At 49.9% G+C, this 20,729-nt stretch overlaps 2 protein-coding genes across 52 annotated transcripts; one reads left to right on the top strand and one right to left on the bottom strand.

The window, feature by feature from the left end:
- Nucleotides 1-2,477: 2,477 nt before the first annotated feature.
- Atxn2l (ataxin 2-like) lies at nt 2,478-14,190 on the top strand. 51 transcript variants are annotated; one of them, XM_087571965.1, is made up of 24 exons: nt 2,721-3,187; nt 4,620-4,656; nt 4,764-4,820; nt 4,903-4,974; nt 5,207-5,357; nt 5,827-5,951; nt 6,779-6,870; nt 7,501-7,701; nt 8,343-8,518; nt 8,656-8,766; nt 9,467-9,658; nt 9,735-9,806; nt 10,033-10,103; nt 10,268-10,563; nt 10,661-10,730; nt 11,188-11,334; nt 11,434-11,506; nt 11,600-11,790; nt 12,035-12,164; nt 12,257-12,378; nt 12,559-12,765; nt 12,904-13,093; nt 13,297-13,456; nt 13,714-14,190. In XM_087571965.1, exons 1-23 carry the CDS (start codon nt 2,895-2,897, stop codon nt 13,449-13,451), a joined length of 3,231 nt encoding a protein of 1,076 aa, XP_087428091.1. In that variant the 5' UTR covers nt 2,721-2,894; the 3' UTR covers nt 13,452-13,456; nt 13,714-14,190.
- Nucleotides 14,191-15,085: 895 nt separating this feature from the next.
- Nucleotides 15,086-18,694, bottom strand: Tufm (Tu translation elongation factor, mitochondrial). The gene is given in 10 exon segments (NM_001106295.1): nt 15,086-15,438; nt 15,869-15,988; nt 16,093-16,244; nt 16,356-16,460; nt 16,544-16,676; nt 16,796-16,960; nt 17,044-17,148; nt 17,370-17,536; nt 18,006-18,200; nt 18,306-18,694. Coding segments are annotated over 10 exon segments (1,359 nt in total). The 5' UTR covers nt 18,349-18,694; the 3' UTR covers nt 15,086-15,264.
- Nucleotides 18,695-20,729: the final 2,035 nt, after the last annotated feature.

Raw genomic sequence — 20,729 nt, 5'->3', positions numbered from 1 at the left:
AAGTTTATGTCACCATGCCCAACTTGCAAGCATGTTTCTAACCTATTATTCTGTGAGCTATCATCTATTATTGACATTTATCTTGTGGTGCAAATTGTCCCGGGTTTGAGCCGCCACCAGAACCCCTTCAAGCTAATTCCTGAATATCTTTTTTTTTTCCTGAATATTTTCTTTCTTGCCATGCTGAGTTTCCAGCACAGTGTGTCACACATGCTAGGCAAATGTCCTAGCACCGAACTAAATCTCAACTTAAGTAATTATTTTCTGACACATCTAGCTCAGGGTGATCTTAAACTTGATATACAGCTGAAGCTTGCCTTGAACTCCTGATTCTCCTGTCTTCACCTCTGAAGTACTGAGATTACAGGCCTGGACCATCAGGTCTAGCCAGAAAATAGTATTTTAAGCTCTGGGCTTTAGGGCTGGGAATTTAGCTCAGTTGGTCAAGTTATTTGGCTAACATGTGAAGCCCTGGGCTTATACCTCAGCACTGCACTGAAGTGGGTATGGTGCACTTGGGAGGTTAGAGCCTAGAGAATTATAAATTATTCCTGGCCATACATCAAGTTTGAAGCTAGCCTTAGATATATGACATCAAACGTGTGTGTGTGTGTGTGTGTGTGTGTGTGTGTGTGTGTGTGGCATGGTAGCACAGCACATCCTTTTTATTCAAGTGCTTTAATCCAAGCACTCCAGAGACAGGAGGGTGGATCTCAGAGTCTGAGGCCAGTCTGGTCTACACAGTGAGTTACAGGACAGCCAGGACTACAAAGAGAGACCCTGACTCAAAAAGAAGGGTGGGGGAATGGCTCCTCCGTTTAGAGTGCTGTGCTGGGTTCAGTGTCCAGTACCTATATGGTGTACATACATGCACTCAAGTTTACATATGCATAAAATAAAAATTTAAAACTCTGGGAGCTGGAGAGATGGCTCGGTTTCAGAGGACTTGGCTTTGATTCTTAGCAACCCAACCACATGGCAGCTTACATTTGCTAATTCCAGTCCCAGGGGACCTGATGCCAGCGTCTGGCCTGTGAGGTCAAACACACACACACACACACACACAGAGTACACAAATTTTTATTTTGTACACTGCTACCAAATGATCTATTTATCTTTCCCCTGCTCGCATACCTTTTGGGAAGTGTGTGCCAAGTCTCACCTGACCTGCTGGCCTTAAACTAAATATGTAGGGATGACTTTAATTAATTCCATTTTTCTGCCTCCAATGGGTTATTAATCTAAATGTAGATTTGGACTCATCTATACAACTATGTTCAGTTTGTTAGTGTCCACCCAATCCTATATTTAATTTTTGAATTGTGTTCACCAATAGTAGGATTTTAGGTTAACATTCCATGACAAAACCTGGGTGTGATGATGTATGTCTTTTTTTTTTTTTTTTTGGTTCTTTTTTTCGGAGCTGGGGACTGAACCCAGGGCCTTGCGCTTCCTAGGTAAGCGCTCTACCACTGAGCTAAATCCCCAGCCCCGATGATGTATGTCTTAATCCTAGCACTTAGGAAGCAGGCAGACAGATCTCTGTAAGTTTAAGACCACCCTGGTTGGCACAGGGAGGTGAAAGCCAGCTAAAGGAAATAGTGAGACTTTCAGGCTCCATCCAAGCTGTCAGATCTATTCCACCTGTATAGAAATCCATTTTCCTGCTCTGTTTTACCAAGTACCTCTGGTCAAATTATATAAATCTTGCACTACTTTGAGCTTTGAGTTTCTTAGTTACCCTTGTGCCCAAAGCATGGACCAATGTTCAACTTGTCTTCCTTCTGAAACAAGGTCTGCCCAGCTGACCTGGAACTTATATAATCCAGGCTGGCCTCAAACTTCTGATCCTCCTACCCTTCCTTCCTAGTGCTGGGATTGAAGTTGTGAACCACCACAGCTGCCCTCATTTTGAATGACGGCTGCCTTTATAGGCAAGCATTGTACCACGATTCTCCGACAGTGTCTTGCTATGCAGCCTGGGCTGGGTTCTGTAATATACTCTTAGAAGTCTAGCCTCCAGACTGCCTGTATTGTTACTGTTCTGGATTTCACTATCCCAGAAAAAGTCACTGAATTTCAGTTTCAAATTGGACACCTTTGTTAGGATGCACTTACGCTCAAGTAGTCATTCTAATGCTCATTAATATTCTAAAGATGGAGAACAGCATATTTAAAAACCCACCTGCCTTAAAGTTACCTGTACTAGGTTTGTCCTAGGGTTTTTTTTTTTTTTTTTTTTTTTTTTTTTTTTTTGGCCCACGAGACTCCGCCCACCGCTCATCCAGTGGCGGAAGAACCTCACGCTACGACGTGATACCTCACACCACCGCGGAGACTTTCTGACGTTACGCTTGTGGCGTGGGAGGGGCGGGTCCACCGGCACTTCCCCTTCCTGGCTTTGGCCCCTCCCACACTCGTTGTGAAGCAACCGCGGCCGCCAGTATTTAAGGTGGCTCGGAACCTAGAGGTGCTCTAGGCGCCTGCGCGGCTCCTTTTCCGCCCTAAGGGCTAGACCTGTCTGAGCCACAACTGGAGCCTCTTCGGCTTTCCGGAACTAACCGCCTGGCGGCGCTCCCCGCGCCCCTCCCCCGCCGGCGCTTCCGCCCGCGCTCCTCCCTCTCTCCTTCTCCAGCGACGCGCACGCGCGCCAAGCCGGCTCGCGCCCTCTCGCTATCCACCGGCCCGCGACATCCCCCCCTCCCCTTCCGCCTCGCGGCGCTTCCTCGCGCCGCCGTCTTCTCAATCCACCCCTGACACCGCGGGGCTCCCCCCGCCCGCCAACGGCGGGTCCCCTGCTTGGCGATCTCTCTCGCTTCCCGCGCTCTCCAGCAGGGGCCCAGCCTCAGGCCCTCTTTCCCTTCCCTCTAATTTCTCTTCCGGACGCTGCCATCATGTTGAAGCCTCAGCCGCCACAACAGACCTCCCAGCCCCAGCAGCCGCCCCCCACGCAACAGGCCGTGGCTCGCCGGCCTCCCGGCGGGACTAGCCCTCCCAACGGCGGCCTCCCGGGACCGCTGCCCGCTACCGCGGCTCCCCCGGGGCCTCCCACAGTGGTCTCTCCGTGCCTGGGGCCTGCAGCCGCTGCCGGCAGCGGGCTCCGCCGCGGAGCCGAAAGCATCTTGGCGGCGCCAGCGCCGCAGCAGCATCAAGAACGGCCAGGGGCAGTGGCTATCGGCAGCGTCAGGTGAGAACGGGACTCCTGGCTGGGGAGAGCCCAGGTGGCAGCGACTCGGCTTTGGCGGAGGCGCGCCGGGGCTTGGCGCTGTTGAGGGGCTCTTAGGGCCCAGAACCCCGTGAAGGAGGGGGTAGACCCTCGTGCCAACAGGTCGGAGAGAAAGATCTCCGGGCGGTCTCCAGGAGCCTGGGGGCAGTGCTCGGCTCTCTGGGCCTAGTCACCGCTTGGGGTCTGGGCCCTGAGGGGAGGCGGGGCGCGTCCCGCCAGCTCCGTCGGAAAAGGGTGTTGGGGGGGTTGAGGAGGTGATGGGGTCCCCAGCTCCATTACCACGGAGGATCTCGCGGTCCCCGGTTTCAGCCAATGGGGAGTCAGCTGCATGAAGGGGTCCCCGGCTGTAGCCAATAGAGGGGGGGCGCGCGGCCCACAGTTTGACCAATGGGAAGGGAGGGACTTGGGAGCAGATTGTTCCCTCCTCTTCCCGGTGTAGCCAGTAAGAGGGGAACGGAGTGGGCGGGGGCGCGGAAGCAGCGGCTACTGGGAAGACTGCAGACTGGGAAGCTCCTGCGCGCGCGCTCCCTGCCCGTACGTGCGCGCGGATGCTGTCTTATGACTCGGGCATTGGCTTGCCCCGGTAACACGTAGAGCAAAGACTGAGGAGGGGGGGGTTGGTTGGAGGGTTTAGGGGCGTCTGGTGTTGGTGAGTGAGGAGTGGGTGCCCTCGGTTTTCTTGGTGTGTCAATGCGATTAGAAGCAGCCACTAGACGCAGGCGCAGTGGCTTCTGTTCTAGAGCGGGTGGAGGGCTATGGGCTTTAGTGCGCAGGCGCATACCGGGCGAGGCATCCCGGTGGATGGTTTTTGCGGCTGCGCGGTCCCCCAGCCCCGCCAACGGCCCCCTCCTCGCCCTCCTCAACTGCCGGTTACATCAGCCGTCGAGGAGCTGTGTTACCTGGCGATTGGGGATCCTTTCAGAGTGGGTAACAGGCTGAATGAAAATAATGAGGGCGAAAGGGTGGGGTGTGGAGAGTATACCCCTCCTGGGATTTGGAATCCAAGGCTGCTGAAAGTGCTTTTTTCCTTTGGGAGGTAATGTGTCTAAGCTCAGTAGTGCTGCATTTGGGGTGCCCGAGCTTTCACCTTCACAACTGAATTGGGCTGTTGGTTTACAAATACAGCAGTGTTTTATGGGAAGAGTGAAGTCCCCTTGGAGGAAGTCAGGTTGTATTGCATTGGCTGTTAGCCGCATTTGACAGCTATTGTTTATTGAATTTTTTGTTGGCTTTTTAAAATCTTGAATTTGGAGAAAATGTTTTAGCAAGTAATTCCTGCTTTCCTCTTTAATGTGAGCATTTGTTAATCAGCCCGTAGCCTAAATCAGCAAGTTGACATGGTACATTGTTCTAGGGTTCACTGTTAATTAAAACTAGTTTCTCTCTTTAACAGGGGACAGACCACCGGAAAGGGACCCCCACAGTCACCAGTGAGTGCCTTTTTTTCCTCTTGTAAAGACTCAGAAGACATAGGGTGGGACAGTCTGGGAAGAAAGAGTATTCACCTGCTGCCCTTTGCTTTTTTCTTGTGTGACAGGTGTTTGAAGGTGTCTATAACAATTCCAGGATGCTGCATTTCCTGACAGCTGTAGTGGTAAGTGAGAGCTTTAACATTGGGTGTCTGAGGAATATGCTGTTTCAGTTTTTTAAAGTGACTTAATCTTTCACCTTGCTAGGGTTCTACCTGTGATGTAAAAGTGAAAAATGGCACCACTTATGAGGGCATTTTCAAGACGCTGAGCTCAAAGGTCAGTGTACTCAAATCGTGGAGTTTCTGAAGCTGTGTATGAGAGTGAAATTGAGGTTTGTGTAGGGTTGAGAGCAGGCAGTTTTGAGGCTTTTGCTAAGTTCTCTGGCTGATGTTGAGAAATGCAGAACAACATGAGAATTTGATGTTGAAAGACTAGAAAGCTTTGAGAGAAGCCATCTTTTCCTCCCTTTGATACTGACCCTGGAATGTTGGGAATGGGGCTTTTGTAGTTTGAACTGGCAGTAGATGCGGTACATCGGAAAGCCTCTGAGCCAGCAGGTGGGCCTCGTCGGGAAGACATTGTGGACACCATGGTGTTTAAACCAAGTGATGTTCTGCTTGTCCACTTCCGAAATGTTGACTTCAATTATGCTACTAAAGGTATTGTTCTATACTGTTGTGCCAAGAAACTGAGTAGAGGAAGCCCATGGGTTGGACAAATTGGCTTGATTTATCTTTTTCAGTACGTTTTTCAGTAGCGATGACTTGAGTTCTTGAAAACATCTTGATACCTAATAGAGTCCAATGAATGTGACTAGTGGTGTAGATACTCCTGTTTTCCTGTTTCATGCTTTCACCTTTAGCATTTGGATTATTAGATTGGGCCTTTTTTGTTTGTTTTGAGTGTCTTTGTATATATGGCTAGCCTCCTTAGGCTTGGATTGCCTCTGCTTCCTGAGTGCTGGAATTACCAGCATTCACCATCCCATCTAGATCTGTTTCACTAGTCTTACCTGCTCCCATAAAACTAAATCTGGTGTTTCTTTCTTTGTGTTAAACCACTTGGGGTTGGGAATGAGGGTGAGAAGGGGGTGCATCACCTAACCCTCTTTCTCACCTTGGCCAACAGACAAGTTCACTGACTCAGCCATTGCCATGAACTCTAAGGTGAATGGAGAACACAAAGAGAAGGTGCTTCAGCGTTGGGAGGGCGGTGACAGCAACAGTGATGACTACGATCTGGAATCCGATATGGTATGTTCTCTGCTCCTGAGAGCAGGCGGGCTGAGTTGTGGTTGGCATGGGTTGTTGATGTGGACAGTCATTATTTTTTGTGGGGTGTTCGTGTTTGGAGGAGAGTGTTGTTCATTTTTGTTTTAGGGTCTGTTTTGGAAAGAAGGGTAGAAGAGGATGGGTCAGTTTTCCCATCCTCTGCATTGAAAACTGTTAACCTTTCTCTATGGCAGCACTTGTTATTGTAGTAAAAAGTCTTAAGTTGAGCATGGTATAACCCATACCCTCTAATCCAGCCTTGGGGAAGTTGAGGCAGAAGAATTGTGAGTTCCCAAACAGTCTGGACTATATAACAAAAAGTCTATCTTTATAAAAGCCGAGGAGAGAAGTGGTGCTGTGTAGGACTGTGCTTCTTCACACTGCTACCTCTGAGCTTAGGTATAAATTAAGCTGACAAGGTGGGTCAGCAGCTAAAGGTGCCTGCCACCACGCCAAGTGATGGAAAGGAACAGACTCCTGTAGATCGTCCCCAGACTTTGACTCACGTGCCTACCACACCACAGGAACAAACCTACAGAAGTAAAGGAAAAAAGGGTTTTTGAGTTTCTTTTTTTGAAAAAGCCATGATAGCCCCTGTAATTCCAGTTTAGAATGTGAAAACAAGAGGACCAAGGACTCGAGGCAGTCCTTCCTTGCAATTAGAACACAAGACCATTTCTCAAAAACATCTTGTTAATAGATGCATGTCAGTGTGTTCAGTTTCCACAGGAGTTTTTAACTTGGTGGAGGCGAAATGGCATGCTATCTTCCCTTTTTTTACTGAGTTCTAAACATTCTTGTTCTCGTAGTCTAATGGATGGGATCCTAATGAGATGTTCAAATTTAATGAGGAGAACTATGGAGTGAAGACCACCTATGACAGCAGTCTATCTTCTTACACGTAAGCATTTTGGGAGTTTGCGGTGGTGATGTTGGGTGTCTGGTATGTAGAGCTTACTGTGGATTTAGCAAGGCAGACCTCTAAATGAAACCGTTGTTGTATAGTGTTTTTGGTTTCCCACCTGATTTGCCTATTCAATTTCTTGTGGATAACAATAACTTGGGAATGTAGCTCAGTTGTAAGTATGTGCTATACAAACATAAGGACCAGAGTTCTCTCCCCAGCAGCCCTTTAAAAAGATGAGTATGATGGTCAACCTTATCATTTTACTTCTGGAAAAGCAAAATCAAGCTAGGGATGGGGGGCAGGAGTGCTTGCTGCCAGCCAGCCTGACCTAATCTGAACCCCCAAAAAACGCATCAGATTCAGAACATGTCCTGGGGTTTTGCCTAGGGTTTGGCAGCTGTTTGTTGAATATATACTGACTGAACTGGGGGTTAAGTTCAATAGTGGAACACTTGCCTGACACTTGTAAGGCCCCGGGTTCAGCCTTTAATGCTACCAAAAAACAAGAACCCTGAAGTATTATTAGGTGGAATGCCACAGGCTTGGACTGGTCATGTAGTTAGAGCAGTGTGTCCTTTCATCGTTTCCTTGCCCTCGGATGGTAACCTATTTGGGCACTCTCAGGGTTCCCTTAGAAAAGGACAACTCTGAAGAGTTTCGGCAGCGGGAGCTTCGCGCGGCCCAGTTGGCTCGGGAGATTGAGTCTAGTCCCCAGTACCGTCTACGGATTGCCATGGAAAATGACGACGGGCGAACCGAGGAGGAGAAGCACAGTGCAGTTCAGCGGCAGGGGTCCGGGCGGGAGAGCCCCAGCTTGGTGTCCAGGTGACTATTTGGGGCTTACAGTAGGGTCTTGGCCTGGCCGGGAGCTTTGGTGCACAATTATTAAGCTTCACCATGCTAGTGTGGGTTAATACCTAGTGGTTCCCAGTTTTGAGGTTTAGACTGAACCCTAGAAAGTTGGTAATTTGCAGCTTATTGGGTTTTTAAAATGAAGTTGTGGGGCTGGAGAGATGGCTCAGTGGTTAAGAGTACCCGACTACTCTTCCAGACGTCCTGAGTTCAATTCCCAGCAACCACATGGTGGCTCACAACCATCTGTAAAGAGATCTGATGCCCTCTTCTGGTGTATCTGACTGAAGACAGCTACAGTGTACTTATATATAATAAGTGAATAAAAAAAAAGATTTATTTAAAAAAAAAAAGTTGTATATGCTCGGCATTTCAAGTGTCCCCTTGGCCTTTCTGAGAGGTGAAGAGTGGAAAAACGGACAGACACCCTTGCCCTCTTGAGTGTGGGTAGAGAAGTAATGTCATAAACACATAGATGCGTTAGACTGTGACAGTCAAGACTGATAGTGAACACTGGAGTTGGGACTGTGGGGGTTGATGTTATTAATATTAAGTTTGTGGACTTGGTGGTGGTGGTAGTGGGGGTCTCCTGTCCTTACTCAAGTTTTTCCCAGGGAAGGGAAATATATCCCTCTGCCTCAACGAGTTCGGGAAGGTCCCCGGGGAGGAGTTCGATGCAGCAGTTCTCGAGGAGGGCGGCCTGGCCTTAGCTCTTTGCCACCTCGTGGCCCTCACCATCTTGACAACAGCAGTCCTGGTCCTGGGTCTGAGGCACGTGGTATCAATGGAGGTGGGTTATAACATATACTTGTGACAGAAGAAAGTGGGGAGAGTGATTAGTAGGATTTTAAGTGATTGATTAGCAGGATGAAGTATTGTGTTCTTGTAATGAGCATATGTTTCTTTTTCTTCACATTAAAAAAACAGGTCCTTCCCGCATGTCCCCCAAGGCACAGCGGCCTCTGAGAGGTGGCAAGACCTTATCTTCACCCAACAATAGGCCTTCTGGAGAAGCTTCTGTTCCTCCAACATCTGCAGGTAGAGAGCTTCAATGAGGCTTGGCTGCAGGCTTGGGTAGCTTGTGGGTAGGCGGTAGTAAATGAGTCTAAAGTCGTTGAAATACTGGGAAATAATATTTGTAGATGCTTGGTGTGTGAGGGTACGGTCTTGGATTTTATCTTCCATTTTCTGTTTCTATCTCGTCTTTTTCCAGTTAGGGTTTCTCTGTGTAGCCCTGGCTGGCCTGGAACTCCGTAGACAGGCTAGTCTCAAACTTAGAAATAACACCTGCCTCTGCCTCCCAAGTGCTGGGATTAAAGGCGTTCAGATGGATTTAATTTAATCTTTTTAAGAAAGAACTTTTTTATTTTTCCTGGGTTCTAACCTGTCAGTTCATGGGTTGTCAGGTGTTCTGTTGAGACTAGTTTTTTTAACCAACATTTTAGGACAGGAGAAGCTATAGCATTTCCAGTCTTTTTGTAATACCCAATGAAACCATTTGCCTGCCCTGGTCTTAACACAGGAAATTGTGGCCCTAGGTGTAAAAAATGCTGGGGCTGGGGATTTAGCTCAGTGGTAGAGTGCTTACCTAGGAAGCGCAAGGCCCTGGGTTCGGTCTCCAGCTCCGGAAAAAAGAACAAAAAAAAAAAATGCTTATAAATTTTCTTTGGGTTTCCCCCCTATATGCACTACTTCCTGGCCAGCAGTAACCATTGTATAGCTCTCCCTTTTCTTCCAGTGGGCCGGATGTACCCTCCACGGTCTCCCAAGTCTGCTGCCCCTGCCCCAGTCTCAGCTTCCTGTCCTGAGCCTCCCATTGGTTCAGCAGTAGCATCCTCTGCCTCCATCCCTGTGACATCATCAGTTGTGGATCCTGGAGCAGGCTCTATTTCCCCAGCATCTCCAAAACTCTCCCTGGCCCCTACAGATGGTAAGAACCAGTTGTAAATGCTTGAGAACTGTGGGTGTGACTTAAGAGCAGGAACTTATTGTCTCTCTTTCCTCAGTAAAAGAACTCCCAACCAAGGAGCCCAGTAGGAGTTTGGAAGCCCAAGAGCTGGCCCGCATAGCTGGGAAAGGTGAGGGCAATTTTACTCTGTAATCCCATTTAGTTGCAGGAGTGTTTCCCTTAAGAAGTCCATTAGGATTTGAAAGCAGTGCCCATCTATCTGTCCTTGGATATCATTTATCTTTCAATATTCTCAAGAGCTCACTCTTTGGTTTCTTGTTCTGTACTACTAACTAGCCCTGTGTGATCTTTCAGGGGGGAAAAATGTGTCTTTTCTCATTTCACTGTTTCCTCAGTCCCTGGCCTTCAGAATGAACAAAAACGCTTTCAGTTGGAAGAACTGAGGAAATTTGGGGCCCAGTTTAAGGTAAGTGAAGCATGAAAAGGAGCTAGGATTTATGCAGGCTGTGGGGTATGTAAGGACAAAGGCCAAGCGGATGGGAAAGATGAGATTGAGCAAGAGTGAATGTAGGAGGTAAAGACTGGGGTCTGGAGTGGACAGTATGATATGTGAACTATTTCTCCTCCCAGCTTCAACCTAGTAGCTCCTCTGAGACGGGCCTGGATCCATTTCCTTCCCGGATCTTGAAAGAAGAGGCCAAAGGAAAGGAGAAAGAAGTGGATGGTCTATTGACTTCAGATCCTATGGGATCCCCAGTCTCCTCCAAGGCAGAATCCATATTGGATAAGGAAGACAAAGTGCCCCTGGCAGCAGTAGCGGGGTCTGAGGGGCCAGAACAGCTCCAACCACCTTGCCCCAGCCAAACTGGCAGTCCTCCAGTGGGCCTCATCAAGGGAGATGACAAAGAGGAGGGCCCGGTTACTGAGTAGGTGGTGGTGATGGATGGTGTGAGGGAGGGATCTTTGGTGCTTCTCAGCTGTTGCAGGACATGACTTAAGAGCTCGCTTTACTTTCTCTTACAGACAAGTAAAGAAGTCTACTTTGAACCCCAATGCCAAGGAGTTCAATCCAACAAAGCCTCTGCTGTCTGTGGTGAGCTGGGGCTATTGCATGCAGACTTGGGTCTTTTTGAGGGGACAGTAGAGGAGAGCACTTGACTGTCAGGATAGCATGCTGTCCCATAGTGTGAGATGGCACTTCAGTCTGGAAAGGAGCAGTTGGACTGCTTTGGAAAAGCAATGATTATCTCCAGGGTTGAGTGATGAAAGCTGTTTATTGATTACTTTGGTTCTTACTATTTGGCATGTCGAGTGTATGAGGAGGGTTAGGACTATGAGCTTGAAGGAATCTACTGACGTGGCTTTAACGTGTACTCGTGGGGCTTCTAGATTTCAGACAACCACTTAGAGCCCTGTGAATGCCCATCTTGTGATTTGCTGTAAAGCTCTTAGGAAAAAGTGTAGGATATATTTGGCACACATTAGTCCATGGATTTGAAAAGGCTGAAGTGGGATTGCAGAAATATAATGTCTCCCCTTGTCCCTTACAGAACAAATCTACCAGTACTCCAACTTCACCAGGGCCCCGTACTCATTCAACACCTTCCATACCGGTGCTGACAGCAGGCCAGAGTGGGCTCTACAGTCCCCAGTACATCTCATATATACCTCAGATCCACATGGGACCAGCTGTGCAGGTAGGAGAGACTGAGTGAGCCCAGGGAAAGTGCCCACTGTCCAGGTCAGACTGTTCCAGTGTTGATGAGCACCTGCTGAGCCCTAGTTCTTCTCCTTAGGCACCTCAGATGTATCCATATCCTGTATCCAATTCGGTGCCTGGGCAGCAGGGCAAGTACCGGGGTGCAAAAGGTGAGCAGGGTTGGGAAGGGCAGCTGGGGCTGCCTAGTGCCTCTTGGCAAGCGAAGACACCTGAGCTTTGCACTGTCTACCCTCCACCCACAGGCTCACTTCCCCCCCAGCGCTCTGACCAACACCAACCAGCCTCAGCCCCTCCAATGATGCAGGCTGCTGCTGCTGCTGCTGGCCCACCCTTGGTGGCTGCCACACCTTACTCCTCCTACATCCCTTACAACCCACAGCAGTTCCCAGGCCAGCCTGCCATGATGCAGCCCATGGCACACTACCCTTCACAGGTACAGAACACACCTCTGAAATCCACTGAATAGTGGTGGCTAGCTGTGGGATTGGCAGTGTCTGACTTGGTTAAGATGTAGTTCCTGTAACAAGACATTGAACTTCCGCTCCCAGTTTTTCCTTTTGAATTAAGGTGGTTACTGTCTTTAAGATAACTATTGAGACTTGTGTTGCTATGCACAGAGAGGCTGACAGGACATTCCAGGCAGGTCTACTTAGCATATTGCTTTCTTTCTTCACCAGCCGGTGTTCGCCCCTATGCTTCAAAGTAATCCACGAATGTTGACATCGGGAAGCCATCCCCAGGCCATCGTGTCATCCTCCACTCCTCAGTACCCTTCTGCAGAGCAGCCTACCCCCCAAGCCCTTTATGGTGAGTTCTGGTGCCTACTTTGTCACTGGGATGTTTGAACCGCTATCCATTTGGTGTGCTCAGTACTAGGTCTCCCTTCTTTCCCGCTGCAGCCACTGTTCACCAGTCCTATCCACACCATGCCACGCAGCTCCATGGCCACCAGCCTCAGCCGGCCACCACTCCTACTGGGAGCCAACCACAATCCCAGCATGCGGCCCCCAGTCCCGTTCAGGTGCCTGTAATGTGGGAGTGGGTTGGAAGGTCTGAATGGTCAAACCAGGAATTGGGTGGCTGGAAGAGGGCTTCAGAAGAACTGGGTCATTCTTCAACAGAGAAACAGTATGAGCCTATGGTTTGCCTGCATAGCAGAATGGGTGGCATTCATACCTCACTTCTACTCTGGCAGCACCAGGCGGGGCAGGCCCCACACCTGGGCAGTGGACAACCACAGCAGAATCTGTACCATCCAGGGGCCCTAACAGGCACGCCACCTTCTCTACCACCGGGACCTTCTGCCCAGTCCCCTCAAAGCAGCTTCCCCCAGCCAGCTGCTGTGTATGCCATCCATCCCCACCAGCAGCTGCCCCACGGCTTCACCAACATGGCCCATGTTACCCAGGTAAGAACCCAGAGGTGTGTGCCAGAGGATGACCTGTTGGAGGGTAGTTTGTATCAGTACAGGCTGTGCAGTGCTGCTTTGATAAGAAATCTCAGAACCTCTCATCAAGCTGGGCACTGAAGCTAACTTTCTTTACAGGCCCATGTCCAAACTGGAGTCACAGCAGCCCCGCCCCCACACCCTGGGGCTCCCCACCCGCCCCAGGTGATGCTGCTGCACCCCCCCCAGGGCCATGGGGGCCCCCCCCAAGGCGCGGTGCCCCCGAGTGGGGTGCCTGCACTCTCAGCTTCCACACCCTCACCCTACCCCTACATCGGACACCCCCAAGGTGAGCAGCCTGGCCAGGCGCCTGGATTTCCAGGAGGAGCCGATGACAGGATTCGTGAGTTCTCGTTAGCTGGGGGAATTTGGCATGGAAGAGCTGAGGGGCTGCAGGTGGGGCAGGATGCACGGGTTCTGGGTGGGGATTGAGGGGTCTTGGAGGCAGGGCTGTCCCAGAGGGCGCCCGCCGACCCACACCTGTCTGTGAAGTATGTAGGGTGGGCAGAAGCCACAGTCGCCGCCGCCAGGGGCTTGCTCCTGGCTCTGTCCTTTGCTTCCCTCCGTCCTCGCTCAGTTGTGATCCAGCAGCCCCCCTCCCCACTGCCTCCCCAGCTCTCAGTGACCCCGACTGTCTCCTGACTTAGCCGAGGTAAGGTCAGCGCAGCAGACAGGGCCAGACTGGGGCGTGGGGGGCTGAGCTGGGCAACTGAGTAAGGGCTCTGGCCTACTGGGAAACAGCGATTGACCTGTGCTTCTGACAGCCCCCTGAGACTCCTCGAGGAGGCCGCTCCTCCCCACACCCCCACACCCCCTGGACGCATTGACAGAGGGACAGCTGCTCGGGTTCTAATGCTCCTGCTCTCTCTCTTTCCCCTCCAACCAGTTCAATCTCATCCCTCCCAGCAGCTCCCCTTCCACCCCCCGGGGAACTGAAGATTGTCCTGGCCGCGACCTGAGACCTCCATGAGTGGAGGGAAGAGTGATCTATGTCTCTTCCCCCAGCAGCTGGGACCAGTCCTAGCCCCGCCCCCAACCCCTTTCCCTTGGGGAGTTGGGGAATTCCTGCCAAGCACCTTGAACGGGAGGGGTCCTTCAAGTGGGCCGGGCTGGGGTCCAGCGGGGGTGGGGGAGGTTCCTGCTCTGTCCCTGCTGGGTCCCACCCAGTCTTGTCCTCCCATCCTCTCATCTATTCCCCACCCCGCTGGAGACGGAAGATCTTTTATTTTCTATTATTTATAACCTCAGACTTGGGCCCCCTGTTCTTCTCCATTAACTTGAGTGTCCTGTGTGAGAGACCGACAGACAGATGCCTCAAGGACTTTTACTTTTTATTACATAAAAAATTTAAAAAAAATAAAAAAATAAAATTTTAAACTAACTTAACCTGCCTATAGGTTTGATTCTTAAAAACAAAAGTACTTTTCCCTCCTCCATAAGGAGGTAGTTTGGAGTTTTGTAACCAGAGCCCGCCAAGGACTGGAATAGTCTTTGGTGACCTGCAGGACCTTTGGGCTATAAAACATGCTTTGGAACGGCATAAAAAGCCCCCAGAATCTGGGCATGGCTGTATTGGGTGAGAGAAAGGGACAAGGTAACTAGTAAACTGCACTCAGGACAGATGGTACAGGGAAGCTGCAAAGCCATGAGGTTCAGTATGCATAGAACTGGAGGTACTGCTAGCCATGAAGGCAGTTTATGACCTCAGTAATTGCCCTGGGTAATACCTGATTTTCTGTGTCCTTATAGGCCGCAGTGCCTAGCTAGCTGTGGTTTGGTGGGAGGCAGCTGTTTTGTATATTTGGTGCCAGGAATTGAACCCAGGAGGTATACAAGTTAGGCGAGTGCTCTGCCACTGAGATGAACTCTTTAGCCCTTAAAAGTCTTGGCTTGGAATATAGGCGATGTCAGTTTGCTAAGGTTAAGTCTGTACTTAGGTACTGAAGTACAAGATCTACAGATTAACTATAAAAAGCCATATATTAACCAAGTAGAAGAACAAAGAAATGATTAGCATCTGAGCTGAGCCCATGGTGGCTCCTGATGATAACCAAACCTTTTCCCAATCTAGGAAAACAGTTGTATTTTGCTGGCAAGTCACACAAAGTTCATTGAATTGGGTACTTTTTCTTAAGTTGTCTCAGCACTGATAATGGCTTTGAGTCTGATTTTGTCTGGCCCGTATGCCAGACATGGATGTGATGCTGGAGAAACTCGTATGGCTGTGCAGTGCTCCAAATCCAGTGCTCCCACACCTCCTACTACACAGAAGGCACAAGACAGGCTGCATTATTCACGGAACAGTTTTATTTGCCAACCTCTCTTGGCGGGCCACTCACTCCTTGTGAGCAGGATTAGAAATGTCCATAGGTGTACTCTGGTTGGATGCAGCTTGTGTCCACAAGTGGGAATGCTGACCAGGGCAGCTTTAAGCTCAACAACCTGAGCAGAAGTCCAGACTCAGCTCCATTTGATGTTCTTGTCCTCCTCGGTCATGGCTGGTACATCAGTGACAAGGCCTGTGCCAATGGTCTTGTTGCCATCCCTCAAAGTGAAACGTTGGCCTTTCTCTAAGATCATGGGCTGCCGCAAGATTAGGCTAAGCTTCAAGTCCTCTCCAGGCATGGCAAGTTCCTAGTAGGAGGAGCACAGGGCAACCATCAGGACACCGGCATTGTGTACCTTCAAAGCGGGCTTGCCATGGGGATAAAGATCGTGGGAAGATGCAACAGATGAAGAATCTGGGAAGTTTCATCTAGTTGCCAGGTAGTGCAAACAGCATAGAAAAAGTAAAAGGGATCATAATCGGGGAGTTGGCATCATGAAGTTTTAGTCGACAGGATTTTTCTGAGCCCTTCATGCTTCATGAATCTAAACAAAGCACATCTGCTTGTTTGAGACAGGATTTCTCTGTATATCTGACTGGCCTGGATTTAGCTCTGTAGGCCAGACTGGCCTTGAACCCAGATTCACATGCCTCTGCCTCCCAACTGTTGGGATTACAGTCACAGGCCATCACAACTCAAGTTCTATTCCTTTTATATCCCCCCTAGCCCCAGCATACCTTCCCTGGAGGCAAGATGACTCGACAGGCCATGTCCCAGGTCAGGGAGAACATGACGGGCATGAAATGAGATACAAAGGGTTTGTGGCGGCCACCCTCCTCCTTGCTGAGGATATAAACCTAGAGGAGAGGAGCAATAAGGATGGAATGGCCTGGCCACAAGTCCTGCTTCTATGCAAGGGAAACTTGGCTCAGCCCTGCCAAACATCACTTGGAGCCCTCACCTGGGCCTCCACCTTCTGGTGGGGTTGGATGGATCCTGGCTTGACCATGACCAAACCACGCCTCAAATCCTCTCGCTTTAAGCCTCGGACCAGAGCACCAAGGTTATCCCCTGCCTCAGCCCTCTCCAGGCTCTTGTGGAACATCTCAATGCCTACAAGGAAGAAGACAGGAGAGAAAGTAGTCTCAGGTAGAATGAAGGTACAAGATCTACCTGGGAAAGGATCATTCTGACTGCGCCCTTGGATCTGAAATCATCTTATACCTGTCACCACAGTGCGAATGTTCTTGTTATGTCCCAGCAACTCACACTCATCTCCTTTCTTCAAAATGCCACGTTCTAGTGTACCTGTCACCACTGTGCCGCGGCCTGGAAAGAAACAGGACATGTTATTGGGGACCTAGGGTTAGATGGCCCCTATGGGGAGGGGTGTAAGTGAGCATGGGCCTCACCAGGAATAGAGTAAACTGACTCTACAGGGAGCAGAAAGGGCTTCTCCAGGTCCCGGGTGGGTACTGGGATGTAAGTGTCCACAGCATCCAGAAGCTTCTGCACTGACTTCACACCTAGCTCAGGATCACGTTGCTGTTGGAGAGAGAGAGAATAAGACCCTGAAACTTCTGCTCCTTTCACAGGATGCTAAGTCTCCAGGTACAGAGCAAAGCTCTACCCCATCCTCCACCAACAGGAGCATGCGCCTTCACCTCAAGAGCACAGAGGGCCGAGCCTACGATGACTGGGGTTTCCTCTCCTTTATAGCCAAACTCAGTGAGCAGCTCCCGGATCTCCAGCTCTACCAACTCCACCATCTCCGAGTCCTGGACAGCATCTGCCTTGTTCACATACACCACAACATGCTCTACCCCAATCTGCAAGCGAGAGAAGAAACTGAGAAACTATCCTGAGTCATCTAACTTCTCACTTAATTTCCATCCCACTCAGACCCCAGTACCTGCTTAGCTAGCAGTAAGTGCTCTCGGGTCTGGGGCATGGGGCCATCATTAGCTGCCACCACCAGGATGCAGCCATCCAGAGGGGCGGTGCCTGTGATCATATTCTGAGTGGAAGAGGAAGAAGGTCAGCTTAGTTCAAGGACCTCTTCACCCGTGCATCACTAACTAGAGGTAGCTGTGAAGATCCCCATCTCTACCTCACCACCCACAGCCATGGCCACAAATCTTAGTTCTTGCGTCCAAACACCGCCACTATCTTATAACCTCCTCCCCTCAGACCGCCACTGACCGGAAGCAGGTTTTGGCTGTCCCCAGCAACCCTCACCTTAACATAATCTGCATGACCAGGGCAGTCTGTGTGGGCATAGTGTCGGGCAGCAGTGCTATACTCCACATGAGCTGCATTGATGGTGATACCCCGAGCTCGCTCCTCTGGGGCATTGTCTATCTCCTCGTACTTCTTGAACTTAGCTCCACCTCCCTCGGCTAGAACTACCGGAGGAAGAGAACACACCTCTCAACTCAGGTTCAGAGCTACAGACGAGGCTCGGGCACAAGCCTGGATCCCTCATACATAAACAATCTAGATGGATAAATCTAAAATCTCAAATTCTATTAGGAGAGATAACTTTGGAAGAGAGTGAGCAACAGAAAGAATTTTCCAGGGTGTCTGCCCATCAAAGACGCTTCAACTTCTTCACTGACAGCGTCTCCTTACAGAACACTCCACACAGGATAGAAACCATTCAAACTGTTGCAATTTGTGCCTCACAGAGCTCTTCTTGTACAGGGAAACCTGTCTCCTGCATCTTCCAAACCACCCCTCGTCGGAAGTGTCTTTTGGCGCCAGGCTAAACTTCAGCAGACTACAAGATACCCACCCTACTCCCTGGTTCTGGCCCTTCCAGCTGACGGGGCATTGCCGGTCGCCCCCAACCAAACCCAACACAACTCTACTCACTTTTCGTGATGGCTGCGGTCAGGGTGGTCTTGCCATGGTCCACATGCCCGATGGTACCCACATTCACATGGGGTTTGTCGCGTACGTAAGTCTTCTTGGCCTCCACTGCTAGGCCGCGACACAAGAAGGGCGATGCCGGGGCCTTCAGCGGCCGCAGCCGACCTTGCAGAAATGGGGTTGGGCTGGCGCAGAGACCTGAGAGGAAAGGAAGGCGCTTGGAATCAGGGAGTGGACCCGAACCCAGCTACCCTCCACGCCCCTCACGTCTCCAGGCTGCCTACGTCCAACCCGCCCCCTCACCGCTGAAACGGGGCGTCGCTCGTAATAGAGTCGCTGCCGCCATTGTGGTAGTACTCGGCGACCGGGACCGAGAACTAGGGACCCGGAGCCCGCGCGTGTAGGGAAGGACGGGCACTTGGAACAGCAGATCACTTCCGGCGGAAATGAGGGTCGGGACAGCGACTTTGGGAGCCTCTAGCAGAAAGTTTCTATGGCCACGGCCACTTATATCCGGGCATGGAGCGGAAAAGGAGGTTTCTGGTGTCTCGCGGGGGATGATGGAGAATTTTCACAGTTCAACCTGAGGGGCCACTTTAGGAGGAAAATGCGGAGCGCCCCACAATGCACGAGCGCTCCCGAAGGCTTATGGGTGTTGTAGTTTTCAGGGCAGCGGGCTTAGGGTTAGTTTGCTATAGGCATTAGCTCCGGCTGAGTTCGGTCCATAGGTTAAGTTCTCCCAGCCTGTGAGAGGCAAAATTAACTAGAGTCAGGGATAGAGTCCAGGGAGTTCCAGTCCTTGACCATTAAATACAGTCCCCATATCTCTTGCAGGAATCCTGTGCTTTCTAAGGTTCCTAAGTTAAACTCTCCCCTCCAATAGTTCTTTGGCCGCTTGAGAAACAGGGTCCCCCCCCCTTTTTTTTCTTTCTTCCTTCTTCTCTCCTTCCTTCCGTGACAGAGTCTCACTACATATCCTTGGCTGCCTTGGAACTCTCTATGTAGACCAGGGTGGCCTCCCAATTCTAGAAAGATCTCCTGTCTCAGTGCTAGGATTAAAGGTGTGCACAGCCTGGCCCAGAGAAATTTTCTTAGTGGTAATTACTCCCGCCTTATTTTGTTCATGTGACATTGAGGAAGTGGACGAGCTTTGGAAGTTTCTAATAATCCGAGTCTTTTGTCTCCACAGCGGAGCGCGTGGTGGATACCCAGCAAATGTGTAGTAGTGACTTTTAACTGTCACGTTCATCTCTTCCCACCGCTTCTTCAACTCTCACGAATTGGTAAGAGAAGCTACTTAACTCCGACTTTCTTTCTGAAACTTACCCTATCAAAGCTTAGTTGACAGCGTTTGTTCTAAATGCTGTAGATTCCCCAATTCCATCCCTAGAGAAATGTCTAAGCACAAACAAGTTACATTACATCTCCTCTAAAAATCAAATGGATCGAGATACAGGTACACACTTATGATCTCAGCACTTTAGACACGGCGGCAGGAAATCCAGTCCTAAGTCCTGAGCACAGACTGAAACTCTGAAAAGGCAAAGATAAAAGGACAATGAAGTGTTACTAGAATCCTGTGCTAGACTCCTCTCAGTCTTGGTGATCTTTTTATCTAAGGAGTCCAGATGAGGGGCTGAAGAGACAGCTCAGCAGTTAGGAGAGATGGCTGCCCTTGCAGGGGACCTGGGTTCAGTTCTCAGCACCTACGTGGCAGCTTATAACCACCTGTAACTCCAGTTCCCAGAGAATCTGGCACCTTCTTCTGGCTGGCTGTAGACTCTAGACATGCACACAGTGCACTTAAGTACACGCAGACAAAACACTCATACCCATAAAGTAAACATTTAAAAATTTTCAGAAGAGACCTGCAAAGTGTGATTATGGAATGGAGTTCATTCGCACAGTGAAGTGGAGCATTTCAAGAGGTGAGAGTGGACAATGTCCAATTTGTAAGTCTCACATCAGTGCTTCCAGAGGTCATTAGTCTTGTGTGTTCTGATCAGATGAGGTTAATCCTTTGATGGATTTTGTGGGTCTAATCCTCCATTTCTTGCTGAGATTTCATCTTGCAGCAAGATACCATTTAACTTTTCTGTAGCTGGACTTTGGCTACCTTCTAGGTTCTTCTTTCTTCCACCCTTCTCCACCCTCTTTTTCACCCCTTCAATTCCCTAACACTAGATAGGAGAGAAAAAAGGACAGAGGGGAAAGGTGTTGCAGGATATTTGATCACACTATGAACCCTGAGATTGTGTTATCTACTACTGCTGCTGCTGACGATGATGATGATGATGATGACGACGATGATGATGGTGGTGGTGGTGGTGACAATGAAGAAGAGGAGGAGGAGGAAGAGAAGATGAAGAGGGAGGAGGAGGAGGAGGAGGAGGAGGAGGAGGAGGAGGAGGAGGAGGAGGAGGAAACTGTTTCTAGTTGTGGTGTGGCTTCGCCCTTAGCACACTCTTAATAGCTCTGGCTGGAATACAGATATGGCCTTTATACATCTTTAATCCCAAACAATGAAGGTAAAGTTAATTTGTAGAAGGAAGCAGCCATGTTTGAAAGTGATACCTAGTTGAGTGGGAGACAAAGTGATGAATCAGAGAAAGATCCAACAGAATAGGATATGCCCAACTCTCATGAGAAGGGAGAGGAAGGGGAAGCTACTTAAGAGAGCACAGAGCACAGAGGGAGAAAGGAGAGAAAAAAAAGAGGCAGTTTTAC

The sequence above is a fragment of the Rattus norvegicus genome, chromosome 1, assembly GCF_021556685.1.
Source record: "Rattus norvegicus strain SHRSP/BbbUtx chromosome 1, alternate assembly SHRSP_T2T, whole genome shotgun sequence".
Lineage (NCBI taxonomy): Eukaryota > Metazoa > Chordata > Mammalia > Rodentia > Muridae > Rattus > Rattus norvegicus.
Note: the sequence above shows the minus strand (reverse complement) of the source record. Positions and strands in the feature narration are given on the sequence as shown.